The sequence below is a fragment of the Osmerus eperlanus genome, chromosome 6 (genome assembly GCF_963692335.1).
Source record: "Osmerus eperlanus chromosome 6, fOsmEpe2.1, whole genome shotgun sequence".
Classification (NCBI taxonomy): domain Eukaryota; kingdom Metazoa; phylum Chordata; class Actinopteri; order Osmeriformes; family Osmeridae; genus Osmerus; species Osmerus eperlanus.
Window position 1 is genome coordinate 22,032,805 of NC_085023.1, and position 13,326 is coordinate 22,046,130.

The 13,326-nt window shown below is 51.0% G+C and overlaps 1 protein-coding gene across 4 annotated transcripts in view; it reads right to left on the reverse strand.

Moving 5' to 3' along the window:
* The window catches only part of LOC134022682 (signal-induced proliferation-associated 1-like protein 2), a 71,281-nt gene that overhangs the window by 29,001 nt on the left and 28,954 nt on the right, over positions 1-13,326 (reverse strand). For all 4 annotated transcript variants that reach the window (XM_062464408.1, XM_062464411.1, XM_062464410.1 and 1 more), the window contains exons 3-6: positions 9,697-9,824; positions 7,295-7,483; positions 2,821-2,995; positions 2,501-2,604 (exon numbers count right to left, since the gene is read on the reverse strand). In XM_062464408.1, coding sequence (XP_062320392.1) covers positions 2,501-2,604; positions 2,821-2,995; positions 7,295-7,483; positions 9,697-9,824 — 596 coding nt within the window. The remainder of the gene's footprint in view (positions 1-2,500; positions 2,605-2,820; positions 2,996-7,294; positions 7,484-9,696; positions 9,825-13,326) is intronic.

Here is a 13,326-nt window from a genome sequence, read left to right on the forward strand (position 1 = left end):
TAGTGACTGGGTTAGTGACTGGGCTAGTGGCCGGGCTAGTGGCCGGGCTAGTGACTGGGCTAGTGACTGGGCTAGTGGCCGGGCTAGTGGCCGGGCTAGTGACTGGGCTAGTGACTGGGCTAGTGGCCGGGCTAGTGGCCGGGCTAGTGGCTGGGCTAGTGGCCGGGCTAGTGACCGGGCTAGTGGCTGGGCTGGTGACAGGGCTGGTGACAGGGCTAGTGGCCGGGCTAGTGGCTGGGCTAGTGGCTGGGCTAGTGGCTGGGCTAGTGACTGGGTTAGTGACTGGGCTAGTGGCCGGGCTAGTGGCCGGGCTAGTGGCTGGGCTAGTGGCCGGGCTAGTGACCGGGCTAGTGGCTGGGCTGGTGACAGGGCTGGTGACAGGGCTAGTGGCCGGGCTAGTGGCTGGGCTAGTGGCTGGGCTAGTGGCTGGGCTAGTGACTGGGTTAGTGACTGGGCTAGTGGCCGGGCTAGTGGCCGGGCTAGTGACTGGGCTAGTGACTGGGCTAGTGGCCGGGCTAGTGGCCGGGCTAGTGGCTGGGCTAGTGACCGGGCTAGTGGCCGGGCTAGTGGCCGGGCTAGTGGCTGGGCTAGTGACCGGGCTAGTGGCCGGGCTAGTGGCTGGGCTAGTGGCTGGGCTAGTGACTGGGCTAGTGGCTGGGCTAGTGGCTGGGTTAGTGACTGGGCTAGTGGCCGGGCTACTGGCCGGGCTAGTGACTGGGCTAGTGACTGGGCTAGTGGCCGGGCTAGTGACTGGGCTAGTGACTGGGCTAGTGGCCGGGCTAGTGGCCGGGCTAGTGACTGGGCTAGTGACTGGGCTAGTGGCTGGGCTAGTGAATGGGTTAGTGACTGGGCTAGTGGCCGGGCTAGTGGCCGGGCTAGTGACTGGGCTAGTGACTGGGCTAGTGGCCGGGCTAGTGACTGGGCTAGTGACTGGGCTAGTGGCCGAGCTAGTGACTGGGCTAGTGGCCGGGCTAGTGACTGGGCTAGTGGCCGGGCTAGTGGCTGGGCTAGTGGAGCTCTGTAACCAGGTCTTCATCAGGCCATCTACTGCCAGGCCGCCACCGGATCCAATTAATCCTCCTCATTAGATCAACACGGAGCCCCGTCTAATACCACACCAGGCAGAGTCGCCTTGGGGACGCACTGATGAAAAGGGGAGACAGCCAAGGACACGGTTGCCACGGCAACGCTCCCTGGTTTTGCCGGGTCATTACGGAAACAAAATGAGGTTCCGGGAAAGATTGACAGAAACCTGGATTGGACGAATCCTTAAAACCCACAGAATATGTGGACACCTGGACCTGTCTGAATGTGTGCGCGTGTGGTGAGTGTGTGTGTGTGGTGAGTGTGTGTGTGTGCGTGTGTGGTGAGTGTGTGTGTGTGTGGTGAGTGTGTGTGCGTGTGTGGTGAGTGTGTGTGTGTGGTGAGTGTGTGTGTGTGTGTGTGGTGAGTGGGTGTGTGTGGTGAGTGTGTGTGTGTGGTGAGTGTGTGTGTGGTGAGTGTGTGTGTGTGTGGTGAGTGTGTGTGTGTGTGTGGTGAGTGTGTGTGTGGTGAGTGTGTGTGTGTGGTGAGTGTATGTTTGTGGTGAGTGTGTGTGTGTGTGTGTGGTGAGTGTGTGTGTGGTGTGTGTGTGGTGAGTGTGTGTGTGTGTGTGGTGAGTGTGTGTGTGTGGTGAGTGTGTGCGTGTGGTGAGTGTGTGTGTGTGTGGTGAGTGTGTGTGTGGCGTGTGTGTGTGTGTGTGTGTGGTGAGTGTGTGTGTGTGGTGAGTGTGTGTGTGTGGTGAGTGTGTGTGTGGTGTGTGTGGTGAGTGTGTGTGTGTGGTGAGTGTGTGTGTGTGTGGTGAGTGTGTGTGTGTGTGGTGAGTGTGTGTGTGGTGTGTGTGGTGAGTGTGTGTGTGTGGTGAGTGTGTGTGTGGTGAGTGTATGTTTGTGGTGAGTGTGTGTGTGTGTGTGTGTGGTGAGTGGTGTGTGTGTGGTGAGTGTGTGTGTGTGGTGAGTGTGTGTGTGTGTGGTGAGTGTGTGCGTGTGGTGAGTGTGTGTGTGTGGTGAGTGTGTGTGGTGAGTGTGTGTGTGTGTGGTGAGTGTGTGGTGAGTGTGTGTGTGGTGAGTGTGTGTGTGTGTGGTGAGTGTGTGTGTGTGTGAGTGTGTGCGTGTGGTGAGTGTGTGCGTGTGGTGAGTGTGTGTGTGTGGTGAGTGTGTGTGTGTGTGGTGAGTGTGTGTGTGGTGAGTGTGTGTGTGTGTGGTGAGTGTGTGTGTGGTGAGTGTGTGCGTGTGGTGAGTGTGTGCGTGTGGTGAGTGTGTGCGTGTGGTGAGTGTGTGCGTGTGGTGAGTGTGTGTGTGTGGTGAGTGTGTGTGTGTGTGTGTGTGGTGAGTGTGTGTGTGTGTGGTGAGTGTGTGTGTGGTGTGTGTGTGTCTGGAGGACTGTAGGACTCACCTGCTGCCTGTTGTTGGGGGTGTAGGGCAGCGTGGTGTGTGTGTGTCTGGAGGACTGTAGGACTCACCTGCTGCCTGTTGTTGGGGGTGTAGGGCAGCAGAGAGGAGACATGGAACATGAGCTCATAGTCCTTGTAGGTGGTGTAGAGAGAGTGTGTTCCTGTTGAGTCAGCTGGAGAACAGGAGCACAGGCAGGGTCAGGACACACCTCACAACACCAGGCTGGGGGCACTTTCATGTTCATCGCTTAGAAGCTTACAAATCATCAGTAATACTGAGGGAAAAGTTAAGAATGTCTCTCAATGCACTGGGTCTGTAGGATGAAATCAGTGTGTGTGCGTGTGAGGGAGAGAGAGCGTGTGTGAGAGCATGTATGTGTGTGTCGTACTCTTGTTGTCCAGCTGGGCGCGGTACTTGGTGAAGCCCTTGAGACGGACCCTCTGTCCCAGCAGGTCCAGGAACTCCTCCAGCGCCGGGCCGCCACTCTCGTTGTTGTACATCTCCTCCTCACTGCTCTGTCCCGCCCTGCAGTACAGAACCCCCACCTTGTGCTGGAAACTCAGCTGGGAGCACACACACAGCGAGAGAGTACAGTACACACCCACAAACACACACAGAGAGAGAGTACAGTAAGTAGTCTGTTCTGAGGTGAAGCTGATCTCTCACACTAACGCACACATGCCGTACCTACACACACGCCACGAGCGGATCACACTTTCTCTCCCTGCTACCAGGGGAGGAGACAGGGAGAGTCCTGAAGATCAGGGTCACATGTCAACTTCCCTCACTGACGTTCTAATCCTCCAAAACATACACTCAATGGGTAAGGGAAACATTCATTCCATTCTAGGTTTTAGTCGTGGCAGCATAACAGTGTGTGCGTTAAATCACAACTTAGTTTGTTCAGGACAGAACAACAAGCTAGTGGACCACCTACCCTCCCTGCAGCTGCTGTGTGTTTACAGTAAAAGGCAATTTTCAGAGAAAACACTTTCCCACCATGACACATGAGCAGCCAGGAGGTAGGGAGACTTACTGAGATTCTGCTGAGGAAGGAGCTGGAGGAACAAACTGAACACAGTCACTATCATCTGGAGGAACGACCTGAACACAGTCACTATCATCTGGAGGTGACCTGAACACAGTCACTATCATCTGGAGGTGACCTGAACACAGTCACTATCATCTGGAGGTGACCTGAACAGTCATCTCTCAGCATGAAGCTGCTCCACCAGGGATGGCTGGAGCCAGGAACCGTTCAGTCATGTGACCAATCATGTGAGTACTGTGTCTGTACCTGAACACCACAGCCAGGGTCGACGGGGCAGGCCGTGGCAGTACACTAATACTTCCAAATGTCAAACCCCACGTCCAGCCCAGCCAGATGCACAGGCTGAGGGGCCAGGAGGGCTCACATGATACAACCCGAACAAAAACTTAGGAAAGTCGATCAGTCCCCTTCCTCTTTCATCCTCTACTCTGTAGAACCGAAAGTGGGACACAACCGTGAAAGTTCTTTCTGATATTTGAGGGATTTAATGACAGCAATCTTCATTTTGGTGACTATCTGAATTTGGTTAAGGAACAATGGAATGACATTTACATTCACAGTTTCTCTTCATAATGATAGTATTTGGATTGCTATCGTCTGTCATTTAAATCTTCCAACCTTGGCCCCTTGCTTTGTGCTTTTCCCAGAGCATCTCTGCACGTCAGCTGACTGTGGAGTAGTGATTTCAAACTACTCCGGGAGCCTGATCACTGCTGCAGGGACTAAATTCTCTCTCCACCCCTCCAAGCTAGGGCCCAGTGGGGCTCAGCGATTGGCTGGCTCACTCAACAACACAGCCTGTCCTGTCTCCTGAAGGGGCACTGGAGCCTGCTAGCACACACACACACACAAGCGTACACACTCTAGGTCTGGGTGATATTGTTCCCTGGTTGATTATGCACTTCTGCATGATCAACATTTTGCAACATTTGCATCTGCAAGATCAGGCATTTCTGTGTCTCACAGCTTACATTTACATTTAGTCATTTAGCAGACGCTCTTATCCAGAGCGACTTACAGTAAGTACAGGGACATTCCCCCGAGGCAAGTAGGGTGAAGTGCCTTGCCCAAGGACACAACGTCAGTTGGCACGGCCGGGAATCGAACTGGCAACCTTCGGATTACTAGCCCGATTCCCTCACCGCTCAGCCACCTGACTCCCAGCTACATTCAACAGACAGAATAATTCTCCCTCAGATTTACTGGATCTGAGCTTTAATCTAAAGCTTCTGGTCTGAATGTCATAACTGTACTCCAGCACATCAGAGGCCCGTGAAAAGTCTGGAACAGCCAAAATCCATATTAAGCCAGGCCTCTCCAGCACCTCCAGGCATTAATGATGAAAACAGAAGCAAAAACACTGACTGTTAATGTAACCCAGCCTCCACTCCAGCTGTTTAGGAGCTCTGCCAGTGTGTGACGCTAGAGGCCTCGCCCGGGCTGGACTCCAGGAGGGTTCTCATCCAGGAGCTCCAAGCGATGGATTCTGAGTCTGAGGGCCTCCCCTACAGTAGCTCTCCTACAGTAGCTCTCCTACAGTAGCTCCCCTACAGTAGCTCTCCTACAGTAGCTCTCCTACAGTAGCTCCCCTACAGTAGCTCTCCTACAGTAGCTCTCCTACAGTAGCTCTCCTACAGTAGCTCCCCTACAGTAGCTCTCCTACAGTAGCTCCCCTACAGTAGCTCCCCTACAGTAGCTCTCCTACAGTAGCTCCCCTACAGTAGCTCTCTCTTGTGGGTGTCTGTTATTCAGTGGTTAACATGCACACTGCTGTACCAGGGGTTATGTTTGATATCCCAGTGTCTGTCTGTCTGTCTGGATCTCATTCCAAGATGTGTGGGAGGTTTATAGCACCAGGCAGAGTACAGTGAACCAACACCCACGTGCAATATCGACCAGCAGGTTTTTGTCTACAGGCTAAATTCCTTCTAGTTACTATCAAGATGCTATCAGAGACAACTGAATGACTACTATGAATTCTATAACAAACTGTGATACTGTATTAGAACGCACTGTGATACTGTATTAGAACGCTCTGTGATACTGTATTAGAACGCTCTGTGATACTGTATTAGAACGCACTGTGATACTGTATTAGAACGCACTGTGATACTGTATTAGAACACTCTGTGATACTGTATTAGAACGCACTGTGATACTGTATTAGAACGCACTGTGATACTGTATTAGAACGCACTGTGATACTGTATTAGAACGCACTGTGATACTGTATTAGAACACTCTGTGATACTGTATTAGAACGCACTGTGATACTGTATTAGAACGCACTGTGATACTGTATTAGAACGCACTGTGATACTGTATTAGAACGCACTGTGATACTGTATTAGAACGCATGAACAGACAAAGGTGTGAAAACTCTCTCCAACTTCTAGCTCAGGGGTTCTCAAACTTTTTGGGGCCAGGGACCCCTTACAGGGGTCAACATTTTCCAAGGACCCCCCCCCCGTAGTCGTAACACCCATTCAGCATATCCTTTGTGCTCTTAACCGGACACAATATGCTTGTTTTACCCCATTTGTAGATTATACCCCATCTGGAAATTATAATGTATTTTTCACTTTTTAATGATACAGCACAATTTTCCAATGTTATAATTTCTGGCAAATTATTTCGCGGAGCCCTAGGGGTCTGGGGACCCCACTTTGAGAACCACTGTTCTAGAGAACGTTCTGGACACGTTCCATGATGAGACTCCTGTCAGTAGCAGGCTGGCTCCTGCTAACAAACCCAACTACGCTAATAAACAGGAGATCCTCTGACAGTCAGAGAGCACACATCACAGCCTCCTTCCCCAGTCCATTTGTCTGGTTCATTAAAAGAGAAATTAAAGGGCTTAAGATCTCACAATGGGGGGCTTTTCTTCAGCACCGGCAAATATGGAGGATTCAGGCAGCTACGAGTCCATTCAGAGAGAGATAATGCAGACAGCCTCCCCAGCCATCCTTACAGAACAGCTAATCAGCTGCCTGGCCAGACCAAGTGAGTTGTCAGAAGCGTATTACTCAGGGGCTTGTGTGCATGTCCTCAGTAGAAAGAGCGTTTCAGAGAAATCAATGTCAGACACTGTGAGTGTGGGATTCATATTGATTCACCTTTAGTGTGATATTGGCCTGTCCTCTGCCTCCACCAGGGAACCAGGGAACCAGGCATGTGTTGCTTAGGCAGGCGCCTTAGCTGCAAAGTGCTGCGGAAAACCCTGACCAGGCACCAGCTTCAGCTCCTAGACTCCATACATCAAGCCCCTCCCCCCAGCCCTTAGAGACTCACACCCTCCTCAAGCCCCTCCCCCCAGCCCTTAGAGACTCACCCCCTCCTCAAGCCCCTCCCCCCAGCCCTTAGAGACTCACCCCCTCCTCAAGCCCCTCCCCCCAGCCCTTAGAGACTCACACCCTCCTCAAGCCCCTCCCCCCAGCCCTTAGAGACTCATCCCCTCCTCAAGCCCCTCCCCCCAGCCCTTAGAGACTCATCCCCTCCTCAAGCCCCTCCCCCCAGCCCTTAGAGACTCACACCCTCCTCAAGCCCCTCCCCCCAGCCCTTAGAGACTCACACCCTCCTCAAGCCCCTCCCCCCAGCCCTTAGAGACTCATCCCCTCCTCAAGCCCCTCCCCCCAGCCCTTAGAGACTCATCCCCTCCTCAAGCCCCTCCCCCCAGCCCTTAGAGACTCATCCCCTCCTCAAGCACCTCCCCCCAGCCCTTAGAGACTCACCCCCTCCTCAAGCCCCTCCCCCCAGCCCTTAGAGACTCACCCCCTCCTCAAGCCCCTCCCCCCAGCCCTTAGAGACTCACCCCCTGCTCGTCCACTTTGAGGAGCTGTTCAGGGACCTTGGGGGAGTTGAGGGCCAGCCTCAGGCAGGAGATGTTGAGCTCTGGGATCACGTACTCCAGAACCTCCTTCAGAGGCAGCCCACGGGCTGTGCCGTGCCTGGCCGAGGAGGGCACGGCGTCCTCCAGGATCGCCCCGCGGAGGGTCGTCAACTACAGAGGGAGAAATGGAGTGAGAGAAAGACAGTCAATTGTTATTGTTGCACTGTGGTCTTTTTTACTCAGTGTCTGAGATGTGGCAAGTAACTGCAGACTGTTTATGAAATACTGTTAGAACTGCACTTCTACTATACGTTCTACATGCACTATTTATACATCAGGTGGTTCAGACCTTGAACATTGATTGGTTGACAGCCATGGTATATGCCACAAGTAAACCTTTTCACAATTGATTGATTAGCGATATTACTGCATATTGATTGATTAGCAATATTGCTGCAAATCCCCTTGGATTATCAGTAAACGCGGTAACTCATGAAGATACAATTAATTGCATCTCTACTGAAAACCAAATATCCACTGTATATTTTTTTGTTGCTAGTTAATTCAAACAACTGTGCCAGCGTTGTCAATTTGGCTGGATCTACTTGGGCTGTGTGCAAACGACAGTGATCCGTATTTTCATGGGGAACATCGGCCCTGTCTACAAATTCCGGTGAAGTTAGAAACGTGACTTTTAATAACCAAAGAAATAAGGAAATATATATAAAAAACACTTTTAATAACCAGAACAGGTTATGATAAGCCTTAGCTAATGAGAACAATGAATTCTGTTCTGCATAACGATCTAATGCTATGAATCATCTCACTCGTGATTATTTTAATCTGATATGAAGTGTAAATGTAACAATTTCGATCTACTACGACATTCTGGCTCTATTTGGGGCATCACTTCTCAGCACCACTCAGGTGCTTCATTCACCACAGTCTCCTGAAGGCTCGAGCTAAATATTAAAGACAGGCTAACTGTGTAGTGGATGTTAAGTAGTGTTTTACTTCCCACCCCCCCATTAATATGCCAGTACAAATCGACCCAAATGGCATTAACCCCTCCCCCCTCCTGGGTGTGAACTACATCCACACACAAATCCTCACTCATCCATTCAGCCCGAGGCTCGAACCACCACTAGCAGTCAAAGACTCTTACAGAGCATCTCATCTAAAAGGCAGATCCCTGTTCACTACTGAGTGAGAGAGAGAGAGAGCGATAGAGAGAGAGAGGATTAGAAAGAGGGAGAGAGAGAAAGAGAGAGGTGTTTGGGGCAGACAGACATCCTTGTGATTGGCTAGTTTAACCTTGCCCGTGTCTCTGACAGCCCAAATCCATTGTTCTACCTGGAGAGGAGCTTCAAACTAACACTGGCTTTTATTTTGAGTGACATCTCTCTTGTCTGATGCATCCATCTCACCTGAATTATTCAGGACAGGGCCCTCCAGAGGAAATCACTGAGAACATTGCTCTGAGTGTGTGTGTGTGTGTGTGTGTGTGTGTGTGTGTGTGTGTGTGTGTGTGTGTGTGTGTGTGCGTGTGTGACAGGAGGACTGATTCAGATTTTGTGGGTGGTTGCATGCGTGCATTTGTGTATGAGTGTGTGTGCTTATGTATGTGTGCGTGTGTGTATGCTTGTTGGTGTCTTCAGATCATTTCGGTGCATGTTTGGGTACAGTTGTGTGTGTCTGTGTGTGTGTGTCTGTGTGTGTGTGTGTGTGTGTCTGTGGCCAGTTGTCCCCATCCTCTGATGGACACTGCATCAGTGTGCTTGACTTGGCTGAGTGAGCAGAGCGACTCCCTGACCACATCAGGGGGCAGCGGAGCAGGGAAACACTGAGGTCTGGGTGGCTTCCATTGTACCGGGCTGACCTCCTCTACACTGGGTTTCAGAATCAGAATGGGTGTTTATTCGCCATGAAAGTTTGCACGGACAAGGAATTTACTTTGGCAGGAGAGCCTACCTAGGCAGCCATTTTCGGTGCCTTTCAACATCCATTAGCACATTTAGATGTTTTATCTCTACTCTTGCTACATGACTGTGTTCAGCCTCTGGTCTGCACCTCTCTGTGTCTCCGACCATCTCTGCAGGAGGGGAGCGCTCACTGACCTGCTCCTCACAAGGCTGCAGGAGGGGAGCGCTCACTGACCTGCTCCTCACAAGGCTGCAGGAGGGGAGCGCTCACTGACCTGCTCCTCACAAGGCTGCAGGAGGGGAGCGCTCACTGACCTGCTCCTCACAAGGGTTCTAACATTGTCAATGACGTTGCTTGTAAAAACATTGACACACATGATGTGATGCTCTGAGCCCACAGCACGGAGCAGAACCTGCTGGAGCGAGGCTCCGAGGCTCCCTGCTGGAGCGAGGCTGTGGTACCTGGCTGGTCCTGAAGGTGACCCGGTAGTTGTACTGCATCCCATCTTTCCCCTCGTCCAGCTTCTCCCTGCGGATGCTGACGGCCACCGGACCCAGGTTCTCATCCACGCCAAAGTAGTTCTGGTGCTCTGGAGAGACACATCCACATGGTAGATCTTTTTATTAAACATCAGTTGTTTTGAAAATCCGGACAGAAGACAGTTTTAAACAAACCTCCCACATCAAACACAGGTACAAAACACAAATTTGATTGAACTTGAAAATCCAGTTGGTTCTGTACTCCATGTAGATGATGCTGTTGCAGTGCGGCTGGTTTCATGGCTGAGGGGCATGGTGCTGCACAGGGATTACACAGCCCAGCAGGGAGCCAGGGGGGATTTAAACCCCCCCACAGGTCTCTGACCCCATTCTCTTTGTTATGGTAACAAAACGTGTTTTTGTCGACCGCCGCCAATATGCTGGGTCTCAGAGATCGAAGTGTATTTTCAGGTTCAATAACATTTGAAAGGGTACGCATTGTGATAGGCAAACATCAACTGTGCATTGAGATGACTACCGGGGAAAATACTTAAACTAGGTTATTAAAGATCTTGAGAATGATGACGGAAACATACCTTCTCTTTCCCTTCGGTTCTCTCGAAATAAGTGAGAGAATGCAGGAGTGTGTGAGTGTGTGTCGTCATGCAGATAAGAGGGGCCGTGACAGGAGCTTTGTTTTACACACACACACACACACACACACACACATGTGTGAGGATGTGGGAGGTGTCCCTCTATCTGCTCTACCAGAGAGGTGAGGTGTCCTCCTGTCTCTGGTCTCTACTGAGCATGTCAGAGAGGTGAGGTGTCCTCCTGTCTCTGGTCTCTACTGAGCATGTCAGAGAGGTGAGGTGTCCTCCTGTCTCTGGTCTCTACTGAGCATGTCAGAGAGGTGAGGTGTCCTCCTGTCTCTGGTCTCTACTGAGCATGTCAGAGAGGTGAGGTGTCCTCCTGTCTCTGGTCTCTACTGAGCATGTCAGAGAGGTGAGGTGTCCTCCTGTCTCTGGTCTCTACTGAGCATGTCAGAGAGGTGAGGTGTCCTCCTGTCTCTGGTCTCTACTGAGCATGTCAGAGAGGTGAGGTGTCCTCCTGTCTCTGGTCTCTACTGAGCATGTCAGAGAGGTGAGGTGTCCTCCTGTCTCTGGTCTCTACTGAGCATGTCAGAGAGGTGAGGTGTCCTCATGTCTCTGGTCTCTACTGAGCATGTCAGAGAGGTGAGGTGTCCTCCTGTCTCTGGTCTCTACTGAGCATGTCAGAGAGGTGAGGTGTCCTCATGTCTCTGGTCTCTACTGAGCATGTCAGAGAGGTGAGGTGTCCTCATGTCTCTGGTCTCTACTGAGCATGTCAGAGAGGTGAGGTGTCCTCCTGTCTCTGGTCTCTACTGAGCATGTCAGAGAGGTGAGGTGTCCTCCTGTCTCTGGTCTCTACTGAGCATGTCAGAGAGGTGAGGTGTCCTCATGTCTCTGGTCTCTACTGAGCATGTCAGAGAGGTGAGGTGTCCTCCTGTCTCTGGTCTCTACTGAGCATGTCAGAGAGGTGAGGTGTCCTCATGTCTCTGGTCTCTACTGAGCATGTCAGAGAGGTGAGGTGTCCTCCTGTCTCTGGTCTCTACTGAGCATGTCAGAGAGGTGAGGTGTCCTCCTGTCTCTGGTCTCTACTGAGCATGTCAGAGAGGTGAGGTGTCCTCCTGTCTCTGGTCTCTACTGAGCATGTCAGAGAGGTGAGGTGTCCTCCTGTCTCTGGTCTCTACTGAGCATGTCAGAGAGGTGAGGTGTCCTCCTGTCTCTGGTCTCTACTGAGCATGTCAGAGAGGTGAGGTGTCCTCCTGTCTCTGGTCTCTACTGAGCATGTCAGAGAGGTGAGGTGTCCTCCTGTCTCTGGTCTCTACTGAGCATGTCAGGTCTGGCGTGTGGCTGCAGCGTCCTCCAGGGTCTGTCCACAGACCTCCAGGGGACGACAGGACACGCCAGGAAAATCAATACAATCAATCCTGAAGCCGGCGCGATAAAAGCCTGCTCTGGAGTAGTGACATGGTGTGTGTCTGTGTGTGTGTGAGTGTCTGTGTGCATCTGTGCGTGTTATTGTCTGGGGGGTGTTGGCGAGAGAGCTCTTCTTCAGCAGAGGTGATGAAAGACTCTTTCTCTAAATTAAACATACAGATGCTAAAAGCGTGAGGTTTATTCCGTCTTTAAACTGTGAAGAAAAAAAAAGGTTTTGAAAAACACTTTTGACACTTGGGCACCTTGAAGAAAATGACACGCACTGGATCAGTTATGTATTATACTATCTGGTTTTAGGGTTGGTCGTTAGTAGGTTAACGTTTCATTCTAAAATGTGAATTATTCGAGATAATGGAACACATTTAAACAGGTTATGTGAGGCAAATTTCTCCTGTAATATTAACGGACAGTGTGGTTAAATGTTCAATGTATGGACTGGCTACTGCATTCAAATGTATGCATTTGAATTTGACTCAGCCAGCAATTGTCTCTACGCTGCTACAGCCGTGTTGCTTTTTTCCGGAATATGTGCTCAGATTTACCATAAACACGTAATAAAACTTATATCTGAAGTGTGGTAAAGTAGGACAACGTTTTTTTGTCGCCAGGTGCCATGGTGGATCCTAGTAGCTATCGGAGCTATGTTGGCTTTTAATAGTTATCATGCCCGCACTTAACTCAGAGTGGACGAACTCTTCGTTCTGGAACTGAAAAGTGTTTCCCATTTTAGGGAAAATCAACTCAGAGTTCAGAGTTAGGTTCACAGTTTGAACCCACTTTCTGGAATACCCCCCTGCTATACTATATTGTACTATGCTCTTCTTTATTCAGTTTTAGGCTTCTCTGCTCTCCTCACTGTGTGTGGGGGGAAAAACCTTTGAAAGGTAAAAGAAAATATATTTTTAAACATGATTATCTGTACTTCTACTTGAGTGAAGGATGTGTGTACTTTTGCCATCTCTGCACACACACACACACACACACACTAACACGCACACACACACGTTCAACAGTGTCCTGAAGAAGTTCAGGCATCTTCCCAATGTGAAAGGTGGAGCAGCTGTTTTGGGGGACGTGGAGGGGGGCTTATGAATGGGTAACCCAATATACTGAGAGTCCCAAAAACAGACAACCAAAACCAGACACTCTCACACACTCAGTCCAGTGTGATGAGCTGGGGGTGGTGGTGTGGTGAGGGCTGGGTCTTCTACATTCACACACATAGGTGTTTTAATGAGGAGCACTGGGACCTTGCTGTGGTTTCATTGACCCTCAGGTTCCATGCGAGGGGCGCTCTCACACACACACACACACACACACACACACACACCTCTCCCGGGCCCCAGGAGGAACAGCTGCAGTGCTCCTTGTCCTGACTAATCACAGCTCCTCCAGGGGCGCCTTCACAAGGAGAACAGGACCGCTACCCTCCCACACACTCTCACACACACACACACACACACACAACACAGGACCGCTACCCTCCAACACACTCTCACACACACACACACACACACAACACAGGACCTCTATTGTTCCTGCCCCAATATCTTCTCAGGCCCTCTGGAAATAACTAGGTCGTCCAGTTATA